Genomic DNA, 22,302 nt, shown 5'->3' on the forward strand with positions numbered 1-22,302 from the left:
AGTTGGATCACAACACTTCCTCAACCCCCGTACAGTCCTGACTTGTTCTCCCGCAGACTTCTTGTTTCCAAAAATTAAAAATGTGCTAAAAGGATGCCATTTTGAAAGCGTGGAACGCGTCAAAGAGGCTGTGACGAGGGTACTACTAGAAGTTCCAAAAAACGCCTTCCAGGGAGCATACGAAGCATGAAAATCGCGCTGGAAAAAATGTGTCGACGCCCAAGTATCTTACTTTGAAGAAATTTAAAGTTTTGTACCCATATGTTTAATAGATTTTTAAAAAAAAATGTGGTTGCATTACTTTCCGGACAGACCCTGTAAATATAAGAATTCCTAATAGCCTCGTGTATAAAAATTACCTAAGCCCAAAAAAGTAAATTCAACAGGAGGCGAAAAAGAACGAATTAAAGCGAAACTGTTTTGCTTTGCACGGAGATTTACTCAAACTATATGTTTATATTTACACTCTAATTAAAGCAGTTAACAAATAAGAAATTACCCTCAAACCGTAGAAATTGAAGTACTTAACAAGGCGAAGCTGAAAATGCAATTTTCAAACAAAATTTTTCTCAATTTTGTAAGGACATGGAATCAAATGGATTTTATGACAGATATGTATAGGTATATATACTTCGTAAGGACATGTAATGACCATTTCGTAAATATCTTTATTCAGGCCCACATTGTAATAAAATATTTGGATAAATCAGGAACGAATGCAGTCTTGCCATACTTTTCAAGGCGTACATATAAAGTAGTCGCTTCTAGCGCTTGATGGTGTATATATATACGGTAATAGAAAAAAAAGGCAAGGTACATTTGAGTTTACCGTAGGCGTACTAAAATCGTCGTACGTTGGAACATGTTGCAGGAAAGACGCCGGGCACTCGGCAATGATACATCGGAGATGGTATCGCAAACGTATCGCCTTGACTTCCTTATTGAGTACTCTTGATTTCGCAACCCACGCATCCCAACGTTCTTGGTAGCGATCCTCGACTTTCGACCTTGCTGTGCCCTGTGCTCGGAGCAACAACCAGCTAAAATTAGGGGCTCACGTTATCCTCGCTGGATGATGACGCGACGCGAAAGCGCAAGACCTACTTCCGCTTTCGACTACTGTGCCCGAGAAACACTTTTCTGGACACATGTTCTTTTTCGAAACAGAACTTATTTTCTTTTTCTTATCTAGTTTTTTACTTGGCCTTTCGAAAGAGATATTTTTGTTCTTTGAGTTGAAGAGGGTTCAAAACTTATTCGGTACAGTATTATGCCGAATTGCTGATAAAACTGTTACAAAAGGAAAGAACAACCAAAGTGAGTTATTATTTTTATTTTGAATGTTGTCGTTCTTTGAAATTATAAGAGGGTTAAAAACAGTATAATCTTCTGATCACAGAAGACCGAGGCAGCCGTCGATTCTGACAAAGAGAATTCCGCGGAGCAGGGAGTATTATACCGAATTTCTCTGATAAAACTGTTACAAGAAGAAGGAACGATAAAAGCGAGTTACATATTGTACAGGGTGACAAGAAATAACGGAGTTAAATATTTCTTATTATAATTTTGTCAAATCGACGAATTTTGAAAAACCAAATGATAACAACCATAACATATAGACCTTTAGTATTCATATATTTAAGAAGTTTCGAAGTGGCCACCCTTTGAGCCGATTCGGCGTCATTCGGTCCCACACCCGGCGCGGCGCAACGATTTTTTCAGCGACTCGAAACTTTTATGGGGCTGAGCACAGGCCCTGGCCTCCAAAATCGACTAAACGCTAGAGTTCATAGAGTTCATCTGTGGAATGGCCGCCGTACTCACCGAATCTCAAACCGATGGATTACAGCGTGTTGTCGATTTTGGAGGCCAGGGTCTGTGCTCGGCCCCATAAAAATTTGGAGTCATTGAAAAAATCTCTGTACCAGGAGTGGGGCCGAATGACGCCAGAAGAGCTGCGGCCCGTTGCCGAAAATTTCAAGACACATTTGAGCCTCAATATCGGCGCAAAGGGTGGCCATTTCGAAACTTCTTAAATATATGAATACTATAGGTCCATGTTATGGTTGTTATTATTTGGATTATCAAAATTCGTCAATTTGACAGAATTATAATAAGAAATGATTAACTCCGTTATTTCTTGTCACCCTGTACCAGTATTTTAACTGCAATAGAAGTTGTCGAGTGTGCAGAGGCGTTCAGAACACTGTCGGTCATTTAATATTTCCCCTCTCACTTGCCACGCTGACATCACCATGCGGGGATCTGGTCAGCACACTGTAGCTTGTTGTCAGTCTGCTCGATGTGAAACGTAGTCGTGAGAGAGTTAGTTTCATGTTCCGAGAGTCGAATCGTCTTCGTCGAGGAGATTGATCCACGGTAGGACAGCGATATTTATTAATCCGTGATTAATCCTCGCGAACTTCGATATAACAGATGTAGATCTCTAAATGTATTCAACAAGTGGTTCGCGTTGGATTCAACGAAAGTCGTATATCGGGGTGTTCTGTGCGATTAATATTGCAGGCTATTTAACATTTCAATGCGAGATTGTTTCGTGAAGTGACGAGGTAGATTTCACGGTCGAGGAATCGCCGGAGCGATTTATGTAGGATCAGCGTTCCGGCATGTTGCCGTTCGCTTCGGATCTCGCGTTTCGCGGATCGATTTGAATTGATTCAGCGCGATTACAATGACGATCCATGATACTCCGCAGGTGATAACGCCCACACAAGTCGCGCGCTGGAATTCCTGTTCATAGTCTCGCTGTCGCGTTCATTCGAACCCGAGCTGGCAACAGGAAACGCATCCGGACCGCGTTTCTGTTGCTCTGCATAACTAACGACTCGTCGTCGACCGACAAAATTCTGGTCAAAAGTCGTATTCCCGATTGTAAGGTAAGCTTCGTATTTTAGTTATTTATCTAACATTAGAATTATCGGAAGAATCCCAATACTCTGTTTTATTAGGTCGTCCGGCGAGTTTATTTCGTAATGCGTCTTTAGTGGACAGCGGATTTTATGCATTTATATTATTGTTGTTAGTGTATACTGTTATATTATTTTCAACATATTGAACGCGCTAAGAGAGAAGGTAAATATCTATTTCACTCTAGAAAATTTCTTTATGCATTTATAGCAAAATTGAGCATATGAAATTCAAAATTTAAAAAATATTTAAAAAATTGAAGATGTCAATAATGTCAATACATCATTTCTCCTCTATTGAAACTATTACGGGAAGGAAGAACATTCCATTTAGTTACTATTTCTTGCAAATCGACACAGGCAATTTTTATTTTGCATAAAGATCCGCAGTCTAGTCATTAGCATTCGTGCGGTAATGTTTCATTATTGCCTGAACTTCCTGTTACTTCGTCATGCCATTTCCTTTAGTTTCTTTAATTAAGTTAGTTCAACATCATAGTAGTCGGTGTTAAATCGAGCAGGTATTTGAGTACTCTTTTCCAAACTAAATGTATACTCAAGTACTCCGATTGTAATTGAGTGGGTATTTAGACGCTCGTGTCGAAATGAATAAGGCATCCGAGCGGCGGCGGCTTTCAAGTCAAACGGAGGCCCCAAGCGGTGAAAATTTGGGGCCCTGAAACTCGAGTTAGAAATAGCACCATCCAAGAAAGCTCTCATAGAATTATTAAGAAAAAAGAAAAGTAATGAAAAATATCCCGGGTCCCCACGCGGCCGCTTAGTCCGCTTAGTCCGCTTACCGCTAAACCCGCCACTGCACCTGAGTACTCGATCTAGTACTCAGTACTCAAGTAGAGTAGAGAGTACCGAATACTCGGTACTTCTGTTAAATATGCCTGTCGTGTTCCAGCCGTTAGAACAATGGAGCCGGAAGACGAGTGTCTGCAGATGCACCTGTTGACCGAATACCGTTTGTCTCCAACGAAGTCATCGTTAGTGAATGCACAGCTTCTCGGCTATCTGCGTTCGAAGAGCACCAAGAACTTCAAAAGCCTGATCGAGCAACTGCCCAAAAGCGGCATCGACGTGAACCGTGTGTTCCCGAATCCCGGATCGCAGGAAACATGTCTGGATATCGCCTGCAAGGAAGGTCTGCACGAATTCGTTCAGATTCTTTTGCAGAACGGAGCCAACGTGAACAGGATCAACGAGGAAGAGAACCGTGCTGCGATCCACTACGCCACGGAAAAGGGTCATGAGCATGTTCTTCAGGTACGTCGGACGTTAAATGTTAACCCCTTACCTGGTAGCGCCTTTAGAAACATGTCTGCAAACGGATTTGCTCAAATTCATAAAAATAACGACGTTATGAGTGTTAGAAGAATGTATTTCTAAGCAGATATCACTGATGGATGTTGGATGATTGACTGTGAGGCATCTATAACAATTGATTGATACATGCAATTGCGACACCTGTAGAAAGATACCTTAAGCAGTGCAAGTATCTGAGTAGCCGAGGCGAAATGGTCGAAGTATCTGAATACCTGAATGTATTATAAATTAATTGTATTCGTACGAAAAAAGTACTCGGACCCCACGACTGTTCAAATGACCGCTTTGACATTTTTTATTTAATTATTCGATAAATTTCTTTATTGGAGCACGTATTATTATAAAAATGGTGAGAAATCGAGCTAAAGACACATTGCCGTTGACAGGTGCTGTTGGAGGACCCGCAGATCAATCCTAACTTGCGAGCTGGTGGTCAGACCGCGCTACACATCGCGGTGACCACCAAAAACCTGAGATGCGCGAAGCTACTCCTGGAGAAAGGAGCTAATCCGTATGTGCCCAATAACAAAGGTCTAACCGCCCTCCACGTGGCAGCAATGAAGAAACAGAGACCAATGGCTGAACTGATATTAGAAAAATCGACGCGCCCTCCAGACCTGGACAGCTACAAAGATTACAACGAGAAGACCACGAGAGATGTCCTAGAGAGGAACATGCCAGAACTGTTGCTACCTAAGCATACAGACAGACAGCTGGACGTAAATGATCTCATATACCACTTGAAAGCGAACGACGAGGCTAGTTTCCTAGACTGCTTGAGAACGATGCCGAAGAGTGCAACGATCGAGATCGAGAATCTCATTGTGGAGGCTGTTCAGCAAAATTTCAAGAACGCGATCTCCGAGCTGCTCGAGAGACGAACGACCAGGTGCAACTTGGAGAAAGCCGCAGTCATAGCGATACAAAAGGGCTCGCCGCATATTCTCCGTCGGATAATGGACAATTTCGACGATGCGGGCCCTGATGCTGCGAAAAGGCTGCTACTGGCCGCCTGCATCGAACTGGGAATCCCCGGCGGAACCTTCAAGGAAAGTGTCTCGAACCGCCTCGAATGTCTCAGGCTTATCCTGGACATGGAGGATATGGACGTGAATTGCGCCGATGGTAAGTATCGTCTTTTATTGCTGATAACTAGACTGCGGGTCTTTATGCATTTACACTACCGCTCAAAAGTATCCGGACAGTTCCTTTTTTTTCTACAAAACGTAGTTTAAGTTCCCAGTCAGCCAGACCTGCATCGAGCATATATCGAGCACAGTCTGGCGAGCAGATGGCAGGCATTACGCTGTTAGAACGATGCTCGAAGCTAAGGGTGCTCGGAATCTGCTCGATTTTGGAAAGCACAACCCGCCAGCATAAAGCGATGCTTATGCGGATGCAGCAGTTAGTCCAAAATCGAGCAGATTGCTCACTGAGAAGAAACTTGTTTAACCTTTAACTACCCGCGCCCTGAATTTTCACGTAACTACCCGCGCGGTGTATTCAGTACACCACGTGTATCACTGTGTAACTGAGTACTGTGCGGAGCACGAGAGAAAACTAGCAGGCAGGGAAGGGGTTAAAAAGATTGCCTTTGCGTTCCTCTTGCCCCGTTCCCCTCCCGCTAGTTTTCTCTCGTGCTCTGAACAGTATATATATTATTGTATTGGTGTACTTTTTACACCAGCGCGGGTAGTTAAAGGCTAAAGAAACAGTTGCGTTTCTGTAACTTTACCGAGACCTCAAAAGCAGGCTAAATGAAAACTGTTTACAGAGAAAGGAAACACTCCACTGCACCACGCAGCCAGAGCCGACAGCCGCGAAGCAGTGATGATGCTTCTAGAAAAAGGAAGCTACATCGGTCAGAGGAACAAATACGGTATGCCAGCAGTCGCCGACATACCCGCATCCACACTATCTCAGTACTTCGACGACTGCATCCAAGCCCGAAAAGGAGAGAGGAAAGGTTATCAGATCGAGCTCGACTACAAATGCCTGATCCCTCGAAACAACAACCAACGAAATCGAGAAATGGACGTGTTCCAGAGTATCGCTGGCAACAGCGGTTTGAAAGAACTGCTGAAACACCCGTTACTCTCGTCGTTCATCGATCTGAAGTGGCAGAGAATAAGTCTGGTGCTGAACGCGAGCTTCTTTTTCCACTTGCTCCTCTACGTTATACTGTGCGTGTACGTTATAAGTAAAATAAACATCGACAATAGCAGCCCAACAGATCAGCCGGCATCAGAACGAACTAGTAATATCATGTTCAGCGCACTTGCTGGCATGTTCCTGGTGTTCGCGCTTTGGAAGCTGTTCCAACTGATTTTATCGCCATGTTGCTACTTGTCGAACATTAAAAACTGGTGCGAGATGGGGCTGGCGATTCTCGGGTTCTCTATGTTGTTCGGCGACGTCCATAACAGCATCGCTGCCGTGGTGATACTGTCTTTCGCTTGGCTGCTGGTGATCAAGATGGGCCACTACTCCACGCTGTCCATGGATATCGAAATGTTCATAACGGTGTTCAAGAAGTTCCTTCGGTTTCTGTTCGTTTACATTACACTGATCTTCTCGTTCGCAGTCGTCTTCTTCGTCTTGTTCAAGAACCAAGAGAACTTCCTGGACCTCGGCCAATCGATGTTCAAGACGATCATCATGCTCACCGGCGAATTCGACATGGGAAGTATATCTTTCGACGAACATCCGGTCACGAACCGCCTGGTCTTCGTGCTGTTCGTCTTCATGATCACCATAGTGTTGTTCAATCTCCTGAATGGTTTGGCTGTCAACGACACTGCCGAGATTGTCGGCAAGGCTGAGCTCGTTGGTTTGATCTACAAGATCAGGATGATCTCTGATGTTGAGAGTTTAGCCCTCAACACGCCCTACGATCATTCGCCGAATTGCTGGTTGTTCAATACCAGCTTATGCTTCTGGCGAGCCAGACCCATCCCATACCTCGCGGACAAGGTCCTTTTGCCAAAGGAATGTTTGAAGGAACACAAACACACCATCGATCCAAATATTCCTAAGATGGACTCCGGTATCGTCAAGCGAGCTAGAGAGATACTGTCGAGAAGAGATCAGGAATCGGGCACCGAAAGGATCATCGGTGAATTGGAGAAACTGAAGGACATGCTGAGCTCCCTGAAACTGGGCCTTGATAATAATAATGTCAACGTTCGAAGAGATAGTTGAAGACTGTTCGTTAAAGACTTTTGTTAACTTTTAATTACTCTTAGTGTCTCTTAGTGTTTCAAGCGTGAACAGAGGTGTCGACTTATTTCATTCGATAAACATTTATTTATGTTGGAGTCATATCAAGTTCCGTGTAAAACAGTTATGTAGAAAGTGGAGTGCGAGTAACTGAAGGTTGAACATCATATGTTTAGTGTAGTATTCTCTCTCTCTCTTACAAGTGCCAATTGCCCAGTGTTCAACGATACGTTGTTGCATCAACTTCGATGATGACGAAATAGAAAAATAGAAAAATAATTATGTAGTTATAATAGCTATTGCTACACCATTGTCGTCTAGTTACGATCATTTCATTTTTGCGAATGATCGTCTTACAATCGTTGATGTTAAGTGTTGTTATAATATATTACGTTGACTTACGATTAAAATGTTCGAGGAGTTTTATATTTTATTATATCCAGGCTCTAAACAAAATGAGTATTTTATTTTACAATACAATAAATAAGATCTACATGTGCGAACAGTAGCTACAAAACGTTATACCTAGACGAATAGACTGCGGATTGTATGCATTTATGAAAGACGATAAGATTCGAAGCTTCCTGGATTTGCTTTCGACATGTCTTCAACATCGTTCTATCAGAATAGACAGAAAGAAACTTATTATCTTCGATAAGATTAAGAAGCGCACATTTTTTATAATGACTGTTGCACCATGATGTCTGAAATATTCCACTGACGTATATATATATATATGTATGATTGGCAGGCTAAAAGTAAAGCGAATGCATTTTATCGTTTGAATTGAACGTACCTGTAATGTAAAAACGAAATTTCTATAAGTAGTACAACTATATGCATATAGAACCATGCTATGTCTGAATGAAATTCAGGTATCAAATACAAAAATGAATCTCAACTAAATCAAATATGTATACACTAAGCGACATATCATAAATTACATCACATTCATAAGTCGACAAATATACAGGGTGGGACATTTGAAAGATACAATTCGGCGGACCTGTTTCAAATGTTCCACCCTGTATATTCGTATCTAATACGACGTCTGCATGCAACATTAACATCGGAACAAGTAGAATAAGGGTACGCGCACAGTGGATCCGTTTTCGTCCGATTTGGCCGACGTCCGACGCATCTGTCTCTTTTTTCGAACGTGCGAAAAAGAGACACAACGTCGGACGTCGACCATCGCTTCGGATCTCGCGTTTCGCGGATCGATTCGAATTGATTCAGCGCGATTACAATGACGATCCATGATACTCCGCAGGTGATAACGCCCAAACAAGTCGCGCGCTGCAATTACTGTTCATAGACTCGCTGTAGCGTTCATTCGAACCCGAGCTGCCAACAGGAAACGCATCCGAACCGTGTTTCTGTCGCTCTGCATAACTAACGACTCATCGTCGACCGACGAGATTCTGGTCAAAAGTCATATTCCCGATTGTAAGGTAAGCTTCGCATTTTAGTTATTTATCTAACATTAGAATTATCGGAGATAGTACAGGAGGAAAGAGTGGGAGAAACAGTAGAATGGGTTAGGAGTATAGAGAAAAAATGGAATGAAATAATCAAAAGGAAAGAGAGAGAGGCAAAATTAGCGGGGGGACAGTTAGATTGACCAACATAGATTATAGACAAGAAGACATTTGTTGTGGCATGGGATATGGATGGATGAGTGGAGGAATGGATGGATGGAGGAATAGAGGGATGAATGACTTAGAGATTTGTAATCCAAGTCCAATTTCTTGGCCGCGAGGCTGAAATAAATAAATACTACTACTACATTAGAATTATCGGAAGAATCCCAATACTATGTTTTATTAGACTCGTCCGGCGAGTTTCATTCGTAACGTGTCTTTAGTAGACAGCGGATTTTATGCATTTATATTATTGTTGTTAGTGTATACTGTTATATTATTTTCAACATATTGAACGCACTAAGAGAGAAGGTAAATATCTATTTCACTCCAGAAAATTTTTTTTGCATAAATCATCCCTAATCATTAGATCTTTATGCATGTATAGCAAAATTGAGCATATGAAATTCATAATTGTCGAAAAAATTTAAAAAGTTGAAGATGTCAATACATAATTTCTCCTCTATTGAAACTATTACGGGAAGGAAGAACATTCCATTTAGTTACTATTTCTTGCAATCGACACAGGCATTTTTTATTAACTTCCCGATTTTATAGGGAAGTTATTGTAATGACCCCGAAAATCAAAAATCGATTTTTTAGCAGATCTTCACGTTTCATGGTCACTGCAGTCATTTTAGACTATTTTCAGCAAAATGTTCGTATGTGTGTGTGTGTGTGTGTGTGTGTGTGTGCATGCGTATGGCCGTTTCTATGTTATCAAATTTTTCGTTAATGTTTTCAGAAAAAGTAACAACGCGATCAGGATGATGAATAATGCAATAGATGTGCCCCGCTGTAACTTGGAGCTGATTAGATTTTGGTCCATTTTGGTCAAGTAGTTTTTCAGTTTTTTTCGTTTTTTCGAAAGAAGTTCATTCAACAATGCAATTTATACGAGAGAACGGAAAGTTTCCACCGAAGAAACAAACGTAATTACACAAAAAATTTTTTTTTCGATTTTTTTAAAATTAAAAAAAAAATTTTTTTTTTAATTTTTTTTTGTACCTTACGATGATGTTTCCGCTTACAATAATCGAAAATTATCCCAATGCAAGAGTGAGTTAATCATCTCTACTCCCGAGAATACATTTTCAAAGAATATCGATGAAAGTACAAAAAAAAATTTATATTACAATCTTTAAAAAAACAATCAGTTCAAAACGAATTATTAACTGAGATTAAATTGAAAATTAATATAAACTATATGATAATTATTAATAACATTGATGTTGAAAACGGATTGGTTAATGGCGCACACACATGCGGAATATTAAAATTTATTACTTTTCAAGAAAATACTAAAATTCCGCCTATATTGTGGTTAGATTTTCAATTGGCCAAAGTAGGAGTGAAAGTAAGAACTCGTTATCGTGATTATATGAAAAATGCAAATATTAATCAAAATTTTACACCAATAATAAAAATATCGAATCAAGTAAATATGTCGAGTGAGGAAAAATATCAAATCACACGTAGTCAATTTCCAGTGGTTCCTGCTGAAGCGATTACGTTTCATAAAAGTCAGGGACAAACATACGAGAAAGTATGTTTGGATTTTAAAAAATCAGAAAGGCGAACTTTACAAATGTTGTATGTAGCACTGAGCAGAGTTTATAAATTGAGCGCGGTTTATATATTTTGGGACAATTTAAATTAACAGTATCGAAGAAAACCAAGATCAATACTGCAAACCCGGATAATGAGGAGTTGTATCGTTTGCGAAAAATTAATTAAGACAATTTATTTTGCAACATTAGTATGCTATAACAAGGAACCAAGCGAGCAACGAGCATACGATGTTGGTTTAATGCGACGCCATATAGCAAACATTTTGATAAGTAGAAAACTATTGAATTTCCCTGAAAACGTATAATCTTCTTAAAACGTACACTTAATAATGATAATAATATACTACAACTAACTAATCGGGAAGTTCTTTGTGTGACTCTTGGAGAGTCACACACCAAATAAAAAAAAAACATTAATAGCTATAGGTACTACTAGCCATGCGTACCACTAACCCTTTCGCAAGAGCAGTCCTATCCGCGAGCTCGCAAAGCGAGCGAGCAAAAACAACCCTACTCGCGAGCGAGCGAAGCGAGCGAGCAACAATAACCCTCTAGTTTTGCATAAAGATCCGCAGTCTAGTCATTAGCATCCGTGCGGTAATGTTTCATTATTGCCTGAACTTCCTGTTACTTCATCATGCCATTTCCTTTAGTTCCTCTAATTAAGTTAGTTCAGCATCTTAGTACTCGGTGTTAAATCGAGCAGTTATTTGAGTACTCTTTTCCAAACTAAATGTATACTCAAGTACTCCGATTGTAATTGAGTGGGTATTTAGACGCTCGTGTCGAAATGAATAAGGCATCCGAGCGGCGGCGGCTTTCAAGTCAAACGGAGGCCCCAAGCGGTGAAAATTTGGGGCCCTGAAACTCGAGTTAGAAATAGCACCATCCAAGAAAGCTCTCATAGAATTATTAAGAAAAAAGAAAAGTAATGAAAAATATCCCGGGTCCCCACGCGGCCGCTTAGTCCGCTTACCGTTAACCCGCCACTGCACCTGAATACTCGATTTACTACTCAGTACTCAAGTAGAGTAAAGAGTACCGAAAACTTGGTACTTCTGTTGAATATATACCTGTCGTGTTCCAGCTGTTAAAACAATGGGATCGGAAACCGAGCTTCAGGCTGTCAGCATTGGTGCATCTAGAGAATCGTTGGCACATCTTTTCCGCTATCTGCGTTCGGAGAGCACCCAGAAATTCAAAAGCCTGATCGAGCAACTGTCCAAAAGCGGCATCGACGTGAATCGTGAGTTCCCGAATCCCAGAACGCAGGAAACATGTCTGGATATCGCCTGCAAGAAAGGTCTGCACGAATTCGTTCAGAGTCTTTTGCAGAACGGAGCCAACGTGAACAGGATCAACAAGGAAGAGAACCGTGCTGCGATCCACTACGCCACGGAAAAGGGTCATGAGCATGTTCTTCAGGTACGTCGGACGTTAAATGTTAACCCCTTACCTGGTACCGCCTTTAGAAACATGTCTGCAAACGGATTTGCTCAAATTCATAAAAATAACGACGTTATGAGTGTTAGAAGAATGCATTTCTAAGCAGATATCACTGATGGATTTTTGATGATTGACTGTGAGGCATCTATAACAATTGATTGACACATGTATTGCGACACCTGTAGAAAGATACCTCAAGCAGTGCAAGTATCTGAGTAGTCGAGGCGAAGTATCTGAATACCTGAATGTATTATAAATTAATTGTATCCGTACGAAAGAAGTACTCGGACCCCACGACTGTTCAAATGACCGCTTTCACATTTTTTATTTAATTATTCGATAAATTTCTTTATTGGAGCACGTATTATTATAAAATTTGTGAGAAATCGAGCTAAAGACACATTGCCGTTGACAGGTGCTGTTGGAGAACCCGCAGATCAATCCTAACTTGCGAGCTGGTGGTCAGACCGCGCTACACATCGCGGTGACCACCAAAAACCTGAGATGCGCGGAGCTACTCCTGGAGAAAGGAGCTAACCCGAACGTGCCCAATAGCAAAAATCTAACCGCCCTCCACGTGGCAGCAATGAAGAAACAGAGACCCATGGCTGAACTGATATTAGAAAAATCGACGCGCCCTCCAGACCTGGACAGCTACAAAGGTTACAACGGAAAGACCACGAGAGATGACCTACGGAATAACATGCCAGAACTGCCGCTACCTGAGCATACAGACAGACCGCTGGACGTAAACGATCTCATATACCACCTGCAAGCGAACGACGAGACCAATTTCCTAGACTGCTTGAGAAAGATGCCGAAGGATGAACCGATCGAGATCGAGGATCTCATCGTGTTGGCTGCTGAGCATAATATCAAGAACGCGGTCTCCAAGCTGCTCGAGAAACTAACGAGCAAGTGCAACTTGGAGGAAGCCGCAGTCAAAGCGATCGAAAATGGCTCGCCGCATATTCTCCGTCTGATAATGGGCAATTTCGATGCGGACCCTGGTGCTAAGAACAATCTGCTACTGGAGGCCTGCATCGAACTGGGAATCCCCGGCGGAACCTTCCAGGAAAGTGTCTCGAACCGCCTCGAATGTCTCAGGCTTATCCTGAACATGGAGAATGTAGATGTGAATTGCGCCGACCGTAAGTATCGTCTTTTATTGCTGATAACTAGACTGCGGCTCTTTATGCATTTACACTACCGCTCAAAAGTATCCGGACAGTTCCTTTTTTTTCTACAAAACGTAGTTTAAGTTCCCAATCAGCCAGACCTGCATCGAGCATATATCGAGCACAGTCTGGCGAGCAGATGGCAGGCATTACGCTGTCAGAACGACGCTCGAAGCTAAGGGTGCTCGGAATCTGCTCGATTTTGGACAGCACAACCCGCCAGCATAAAGCGATGCTTATGCGGACGCAGAAGTTAGTCCAAAATCGAGCAGATTGCTTACTAAGAAGAAACTCGTTTAACCTTTAACTACCCGCGCCCTGGATTTTCACGTAACTATCCGCGCGGTGTATTCAGTACACCACGTGTATCACTGTGTAACTGAGTACTGTGCGGAGCACCAGAGAAAACTAGCAGGCAGGGAAGGGGTGAAGAAGATTGCCTTTGCGTTCCTCTTGCCCCGTTCCCCACCCGCTAGTTTTCTCTCGTGCTCTGAACAGTATATATATTATTGTATTGGTGTACTTTTTACACCAGCGCGGGTAGTTAAGAAACAGTTGCGTTTCTGTAACGTTACCGAGGCCTCCAAAGATGACTAAAAGAAAACTGTTTACAGGGAAAGGAAACACTCCGCTGCACTACGCAGCCAGAGCCGACAGCCGCGAAGCAGTGATGATGCTTCTAGAAAAAGGAAGCTACATCGGTCAGAGGAACAAATACGGTATGCCAGCAGTCGCCGACATACCCTCATCCACACTGTCTCAGTACTTCGACGACTGCATCCAAGCCCGAAAAGGAGAGAGGGAAGGCTACCAGATCGAGTTTGACTACAAATGCTTGATCCCTCGAAACAATCCAACCGGCAACCAACAAAATCAAGAAATGGACGTGTTCCAGAGTATCGCTGGCAACAGCGGTTTGAAAGAACTGCTGAAACACCCGTTACTCTCGTCGTTCATCGATCTGAAGTGGCAGAGAATAAGTCTGGTGCTGAACGCGGGCTTCTTTTTCCACTTGCTCCTCTACGTTATACTGTGCGTGTACGTTGTAAGTAAAATAAACATCGACAATAGCAGCCCAACAGATCAGCCGGCATCAGAACTAACTAGTAAAATCATGTTCAGCGCACTTGCTGGCATGTTCCTGGTGTTCGCGCTTTGGAAGCTCTTCCAACTGATTTTATCACCATGTTGCTACTTGTCGAACATTAAAAACTGTTGCGAGATGGGGCTGGCGATTCTCGGGTTCTCTATGTTGTTCGGCGACGTCCATAACAGCATCGATGCCGTGGTGATATTGTCTTTCGCATGGCTGCTGATGATCAAGATGGGCTACTACTTCACGCTGTCCATGGATATCGTAATGTTCATAACGGTGTTGAAGAAGTTCCTTCGGTTTCTGTTCGTTTTCATTACACTGATCTTCGCGTTCGCAGTCGTCTTCTTCGTCCTGTTCAAGAACAAAGAGAACTTCCCGAACCTCGGCCAATCAATGTTCAAGACGATCATCATGGTCACCGGCGAATTCGACATGGGAAGTATATCTTTCGACGAACATCCGGTCACGAACCGCCTGGTCTTCGTGCTGTTCGTCTTCATGATCACCATAGTGTTGTTCAATCTCCTGAATGGTTTGGCTGTCAATGACACTGCCGAGATTGTCGGCACGGCTGAGGTCGTTGGTTTGATCTACAAGATCAGGATGATCTCTGATGTTGAGAGTTTAGCCCTTAACAAGCCCTACGATCATTCGCCGAATTGCTGGCTGTTCAATACCAGCTCATGCTTCTGGCGAGCCAGACCCATCCCATACCTCGCGGACAAGGTCCTTTTGCCAAAGGAATGTTTGAAGGAACACAAACACACCATCGATCCAAATACTTCTAAGATGGACTCCGGTATCGTCAAGCGAGCTAGAGAGATACTGTCGAGAAGAGATCAGGAATCGGACACCGAAAGGATCATCGGTAGATATAAGGAATTAATCGGTGAATTCGACATAGTGAAGGACATGCTGTGGTCCCTGACACTGGGCCTTGATAATAATAATGTCAACGTTCGAAGAGATAGTTGAAGACTGTTCGTTAAAGACCTATTTATCTTTTAATTACTCACATAGAATACATACTTACAGTCCCAAACCTTGAGATTTAGTGTTTCAAGCGTGAACAGAGGTGTCGACTTATTTCATTCCATAAACATTTATTTATGTTGGAGTCATATCAAGTTCCGTGTAAAACAGTTATGTAGAAAGTGGAGTGCGAGTAACTGAAGGTTGAACATCATATTTTTAGTGTAGTATTCTCTCTCTCTCTTACAAGTGCCAATTGCCCAGTGTTCAACGATACGTTGTTGCATCAACTTCGATGATGACGAAATAGAAAAATAGAAAAATCATTATGCAGTTATAATAGCTATTGCTACACCATTGTCGTCTAGTTACGATCATTTCATTTTTGCGAATGATCGTCTTACAATCGTTGATTTTAAGTGTTGTTATAATATATTACGTTGACTAACGATTAAGATGTTCGAGGAGTTTTATACTTTATTATATCCAGACTGTAAACAAAATGAGTATTTTATTTTATCAAGTCAATGATGATAAACGCGTCATTGATCGAGTATTGTAATTGTACAATAAATAAGATCTACATGTGCGAACAGTAGCTACAAAACGTTATACCTAGACGAATAGACTGCGGATTGTATGCATTTATGAAAGACGAGAAGATTCGAAGCTTCCTGGATTTGCTTTCGACATGTCTTCAACATCGTTCTATCAGAATAGACAGAAAGAAACTTATTATCTTCGATAAGATTAAGAAGCGCACATTTTTTATAATGAGTGTTGCACCATGATGTCTGAAATATTCCACTGACGTATATATATATGTATGATTGGCAGGCTAAAAGTAAAGCGAATGCATTTTATCGTTTGAATTGAACGTACCTGTAATGTAAAAACGAGATTTCTGTAAGTAGTACAACTATATGCATATACATAGAACCATGCTATGTCTGAATGAAATTCAAGTATCAAATACAAAAATAAATCTCAAATAAATCAAATATGTATACACTAAGCAACATATCATAAATTACATCGCATTCATAAATCGACAAATATACAGGCTGGGACATTCGGAAGATACAATTCGGAGGACCTGTTTCAAATGTTCCACCCTGTATATTCGTATCTAATACGACGTCTGCATGCAACATTAACATCGGAACAAGTAGAATAAGGGTACGCGCACAGTGGATCCGTTTTCGTCCGATTTGGCCGACGTCCGACGCATCTGTCTCTTTTTTCGAACGTGCGAAAAAGAGACACAACGTCGGACGTCGACCATCGCTTCGGATCTCGCGTTTCGTGGATCGATTCGAATTGATTCAGCGCGATTACAGTGACGATCTATGATACTCCGCAGGTGATAACGGAGGTGATAATAAAGGTGAACGCTACCGCGTTCATTCGAACCCGAGCTGACATCAGGAAACGCATCCGGTCCGTGTTTCTGTCGCTCTGCATAACTAACGACTAATCGTCGACCGACGAAATTCTGGTCAAAAGTCATATTCCCGAATGTAAGGTAAGCTTCGCATTTTCGTTATTTATCTAACATTAAAATTATCGGAAGAATCCCAATACACAGTTTTATTAGGTCGTCCGGCGAGTTTCATTCGTAATGCGTCTTCAGTAGACAGCGGATTTTATGCATTTATATTATTGTTATTGGTGTATACTGTTGTATTATTTTCACCATATTGAACGCACTAAGAGAGAAGGTAAATATCTACTTCACTCCAGAAAATTTTTTTGCATAAATCATCCGTAATCATTAGATCTTATGCATTTATAGCAAAATTGAGCATATGAAATTCAAAATTGTCGAAAATATTTAAAAAATTGAAGATGTCAATAGATCATTTCTCCTCTATTGAAACTATTATGGGAAGTAAGAACATTCCATTTAGTTACTATTTCTTGCAAATCGACACAGGCAATTTTTATTTTGCATAAAGATCCGCAGTCTAGTCATTAGCATTCGTGCGGTAATGTTTCATTATTGCCTGAACTTCCTGTTACTTCGTCATGCCATTTCCTTTAGTTTCTTTAATTAAGTTAGTTCAGCATCATAGTAGTCGGTGTTAAATCGAGCAGGTATTTGAGTACTCTTTTCCAAACTAAATGTATACTCAAGTACTCCGATTGTAATTGAGTGGGTATTTAGACGCTCGTGTCGAAATGAATAAGGCATCCGAGCGGCGGCGGCTTTCAAGTCAAACGGAGGCCCCAAGCGGTGAAAATTTGGGGCCCTGAAACTCGAGTTAGAAATAGCACCATCCAAGAAAGCTCTCATAGAATTATTAAGAAAAAAGAAAAGTAATGAAAAATATCCCGGGTCCCCACGCGGCCGCTTAGTCCGCTTACCGCTAAACCCGCCACTGCACCTGAGTACTCGATCTAGTACTCAGTACTCAAGTAGAGTAGAGAGTACCGAATACTCGGTACTTCTGTTAAATATGCCTGTCGTGTTCCAGCCGTTAGAACAATGGAGCCGGAAGACGAGTGTCTGCAGATGCACCTGTTGACCGAATACCGTTTGTCTCCAACGAAGTCATCGTTGGTGAATGCACAGCTTCTCGGCTATATGCGTTCGAAGAGCACCAAGAACTTCAAAAGCCTGATCGAGCAACTGCCCAAAAGCGGCATCGACGTGAACCGTGTGTTCCCGAATAACGGATCGCAGGAAACATGTCTGGATATCGCCTGCAAGGAAGGTCTGCACGAATTCGTTCAGATTCTTTTGCAGAACGGAGCCAATGTGAACAGGATCAACAAGGAAGAGAACCGTGCTGCGATCCACTACGCCACGGAAAAGGGTCATGAGCATGTTCTTCAGGTACGTCGGACGTTAAATGTTAACCCCTTACCTGGTACCGCCTTTAGAAACATGTCTGCAAACGGATTTGCTCAAATTCATAAAAATAACGACGTTCTGAGTGTTAGAAGAATGCATTTCTAAGCAGATATCACTGATGGATTTTTGATGATTGACTGTGAGGCATCTATAACAATTGATTGACACATGTATTGCGACACCTGTAGAAAGATACCTCAAGCAGTGCAAGTATCTGAGTAGTCGAGGCGAAGTATCTGAATACCTGAATGTATTATAAATTAATTGTATCCGTACGAAAGAAGTACTCGGACCCCACGACTGTTCAAATGACCGCTTTCACATTCTTTATTTAATTATTCAATGAATTTCTTTATTGGAGCACGTATTATTATAAAATTTGTGAGAAATCGAGCTAAAGATACATTGCCGTTGACAGGTGCTGTTGGAGAACCCGCAGATCAATCCTAACTTGCGAGCTGGTGCTCAGACCGCACTACACATCGCGGTGACCACCAAAAACCTGAGATGCGCGGAGTTACTCCTGGAGAAAGGAGCTAACCCGTATGTGCCCAATAACAAAGGTCTAACCGCCCTCCACGTGGCAGCAATGAAGAAACAGAGACCCATGGCTGAACTGATATTAGAAAAATCGACGCGCCCTCCAGACCTGGACAGCTACAGAGATTACAACGGAAAGACCACGAGAGATGTCCTAGAGAGGAACATGCCAGAACTGTTGCTACCTAAGCATACAGACAGACCGCTGGACGTAAACGATCTCATATACCACCTGCAAGGGAACGACGAGACCAATTTCCTAGACTGCTTGAGAAAGATGCCGAAGGATGAACCGATCGAGATCGAGGATCTCATCGTGTTGGCTGCTGAGCATAATATCAAGAACGCGGTCTCCAAGCTGCTCGAGAAACTAACGAGCAGGTGCAACTTGGAAGAAGCCGCAGTCAAAGCGATCCAAAATGGCTCGCCGCATATTCTCCGTCTGATAATGGGCAATTTCGATGCGGACCCTGGTGCTGCGAACAATCTGCTACTGGAGGCCTGCATGGAACTGGGAATCCCCGGCGGAACCTTCAAGGAAAGTGTCTCGAACCGCCTCGAATGTCTCAGGCTTATCCTGAACATGAAGAATGTAGATGTGAATTGCGCCGATCGTAAGTATCGTCTTTTATTGCTGATAACTAGACTGCGGCTCTTTATGCATTTACACTACCGCTCAAAAGTATCCGGACAGTTCCTTTTTTTTCTACAAAACGTAGTTTAAGTTCCCAGTCAGCCAGACCTGCATCGAGCATATATCGAGCACAGTCTGGCGAGCAGATGGCAGGCATTACGCTGTTAGAACGATGCTCGAAGCTAAGGGTGCTCGGAATCTGCTCGATTTTGGAAAGCACAAGCCGCCAGCATAAAGCGATGCTTATGCGGATGCAGCAGTTAGTCCAAAATCGAGCAGATTGCTCACTGAGAAGAAACTTGTTTAACCTTTAACTACCCGCGCCCTGAATTTTCACGTAACTACCCGCGCGGTGTATTCAGTACACCACGTGTATCACTGTGTAACTGAGTACTGTGCGGAGCACCAGAGAAAACTAGCAGGCAGGGAAGGGGTGAAGAAGATTGCCTTTGCGTTCCTCTTGCCCCGTTCCCCACCCGCTAGTTTTCTCTCGTGCTCTGAACAGTATATATATTATTGTATTGGTGTACTTTTTACACCAGCGCGGGTAGTTAAGAAACAGTTGCGTTTCTGTAACGTTACCGAGGCCTCCAAAGATGACTAAAAGAAAACTGTTTACAGGGAAAGGAAACACTCCGCTGCACTACGCAGCCAGAGCCGACAGCCGCGAAGCAGTGATGATGCTTCTAGAAAAAGGAAGCTACATCGGTCAGAGGAACAAATACGGTATGCCAGCAGTCGCCGACATACCCGCATCCACACTATCTCAGTACTTCGACGACTGCATCCAAGCCCGAAAAGGAGAGAGGAAAGGTTATCAGATCGAGCTCGACTACAAATGCTTGATCCCTCAAAACAATCGAAACAACAACCAACAAAATCGAGAAATGGACGTGTTCCAGAGTATCGCTGGCAACAGCGGTTTGAAAGAACTGCTGAAACACCCGTTACTCTCGTCGTTCATCGATCTGAAGTGGCAGAGAATAAGTCTGGTGCTGAACGCGAGCTTCTTTTTCCACTTGCTCCTCTACGTTATACTGTGTGTGTACGTTGTAAGTAAAATAAACATCGACAATAGCAACCCAACAGATCAGCCGGCACCGGAACGAACTAGTAATATCATGTTCAGCGCACTTGCTGGCATGTTCCTGGTGTTCGCGCTTTGGCAGCTGTTCCAACTGATTTTATCGCCATGTTGCTACTTAGCGAACATTACAAACTGGTGCGAGATGGGGCTGGCGATTCTCGGGTTCTCTATGTTGTTCGGCGACGTCCATAACAGCATCGCTGCCGTGGTGATACTGTCTTTCTCTTGGCTGCTGGTGATCAAGATGGGCCACTACTCCACGCTGTCCATGGATATCGAAATGTTCATAACGGTGTTCATGAAATTCCTTCGGTTTCTGTTCGTTTACATTACACTGATCTTCTCGTTCGCAGTCGGCTTCTTCGTCTTGTTCAATAACCAAGAGAACTTCCTGGACCTCGGCCAATCGATGTTCAAGACGATCATCATGCTCACCGGCGACATGGGAAGCATATCTTTCGACGAACATCCGGTCACGAACCGCCTGGCCTTCGTGCTGTTCGTGTCCGTGATCACCATGGTGTTGTTCAATCTCCTGAATGGTTTGGCTGTCAACGACACTGCCAAGATTGTCGGCAAGGCTGAGCTCGTTGGTTTGATCTACAAGATCAGGATGATCTCTGATGTTGAGAGTTTAGCCCTTAACACGCCCTACAATCATTCGCCGAATTGCTGGCTGTTCAATACCAGCTTACGCTTCTGGCGTGCCAGACCCATCCCCTATCTCGCGGACAAGGTCCTTCTGCCACCGGAATGTTTGAAGGAAAACAAACACACCATCGATCTAAGTATTCCTAAGATGGACTCCGGTATCGCCAAGCCAGCTAGAGAGATACTGTCGAGAAGAGATCAGAAATCGGACACCAAAAGGATCATTAGTGAATTGGAGATACTGAAGGACATGCTGAGGTCTCTGAAACGGGGCCTTCATAGCCCAATGAACACAGAAAGATCCTATGTTCGTCCGTGGAAGCTTCAGCCGTTCCTCACGATCGGAAAACGTCCAGACAGAGAGTATATGAGAGTGCTGGAGTCAGGGTGGCTAGGGTCGGGGTTGGACTCGTCTGGCCACTCTGGGTCGGACCAGTGTCGCCAGAAAGTGACCGAACCGTCACTCGAGGTGACTCGAGGGGAATACAAGGTACCCCCTCTCTGATGACCAGAGTAATATGTGACACGTTGCGCGTGCGCGGTGGAGACGCAACAACGACTGACATTTCGCAGGTTTTAGGTTATTGCCGCGTATCGTATCGTATTTACCTATTATGTACATGTACCTACTTAATGAAATGAATCATGTGGGTCGTTCTAAATAGAGACTGTAAACATTCTTTATTATAAATAAAATGAATTGTAACATGTGGGAGTTTCAGTCTTGAAGCGAAGTATGAATGCTTACTTTTATATGTACAATTGAAAAAATCTTGAAATCTGTATGTATGAGTTACATTCCAGTAAAATCAATAAATCATAACATATTTTAACACTGTGTTAACCCTCATACGCTCCTCAAAAATAGTTGCATAAAAGAGACTGGGATAATAAATTCACTCATTTTTCTTCTACATGATAAATTGACAAATTATGTTTTATTTGTAACGTTACATTTTAAAGAAATACAACTCACAACATAGACATAAATGGATCAATAATTACATAGTATGTGAAATAAGTAAATGGGTGAATTTTACGCGGCAATAACCTAAAACTTGCGAAATGTCATGTCATTGTTGCGTCCCCATCGCGCACGCGCAACGTGTCTTCCATTCGCCCCACTAAATCTCCGTCGCGCACACGCAT

The 22,302-nt window shown here is 42.5% G+C and overlaps 3 protein-coding genes across 6 annotated transcripts; all 3 read left to right on the forward strand.

The window, feature by feature from the left end:
- The first annotated feature begins 2,221 nt into the window (after positions 1–2,221).
- LOC143219635 (transient receptor potential cation channel protein painless-like) lies at positions 2,222–9,277 on the forward strand. The gene is made up of 5 exons (XM_076445539.1): positions 2,222–2,379; positions 2,717–2,897; positions 3,838–4,199; positions 4,646–5,384; positions 6,034–9,277. Exons 3-5 carry the CDS (start codon positions 3,849–3,851, stop codon positions 7,458–7,460), a joined length of 2,517 nt encoding a protein of 838 aa, XP_076301654.1. The 5' UTR covers positions 2,222–2,379; positions 2,717–2,897; positions 3,838–3,848; the 3' UTR covers positions 7,461–9,277.
- LOC143219611 (transient receptor potential cation channel protein painless-like) lies at positions 8,792–15,387 on the forward strand. 3 transcript variants are annotated; one of them, XM_076445533.1, is made up of 5 exons: positions 8,797–8,932; positions 9,867–10,053; positions 11,780–12,117; positions 12,554–13,289; positions 13,931–15,387. In XM_076445533.1, exons 3-5 carry the CDS (start codon positions 11,791–11,793, stop codon positions 15,385–15,387), a joined length of 2,520 nt encoding a protein of 839 aa, XP_076301648.1. In that variant the 5' UTR covers positions 8,797–8,932; positions 9,867–10,053; positions 11,780–11,790. The 3 variants fall into 3 exon arrangements, with proteins under 3 accessions (XP_076301644.1, XP_076301648.1, XP_076301645.1); XM_076445529.1 differs by lacking the exon at positions 9,867–10,053 and having other exon boundaries at positions 8,792–8,932; XM_076445530.1 differs by lacking the exons at positions 8,797–8,932; positions 9,867–10,053 and having other exon boundaries at positions 10,060–12,117.
- Positions 15,388–16,766: 1,379 nt separating this feature from the next.
- LOC143219584 (transient receptor potential cation channel protein painless-like) lies at positions 16,767–22,268 on the forward strand. Of its 2 annotated transcripts, XM_076445522.1 has the most exons (4): positions 16,767–16,909; positions 17,862–18,223; positions 18,660–19,395; positions 20,037–22,268. In XM_076445522.1, the coding sequence occupies exons 2-4, from the start codon at positions 17,873–17,875 to the stop codon at positions 21,656–21,658; spliced, it is 2,709 nt and encodes a 902-aa protein (XP_076301637.1). In that variant the 5' UTR covers positions 16,767–16,909; positions 17,862–17,872; the 3' UTR covers positions 21,659–22,268. The 2 variants fall into 2 exon arrangements, with proteins under 2 accessions (XP_076301637.1, XP_076301642.1); XM_076445527.1 differs by lacking the exon at positions 16,767–16,909 and having other exon boundaries at positions 17,771–18,223.
- The last annotated feature ends 34 nt before the right edge of the window (positions 22,269–22,302 follow it).

Source organism: Lasioglossum baleicum, chromosome 2 (assembly GCF_051020765.1).
Source record: "Lasioglossum baleicum chromosome 2, iyLasBale1, whole genome shotgun sequence".
Classification (NCBI taxonomy): Eukaryota; Metazoa; Arthropoda; class Insecta; order Hymenoptera; family Halictidae; genus Lasioglossum; species Lasioglossum baleicum.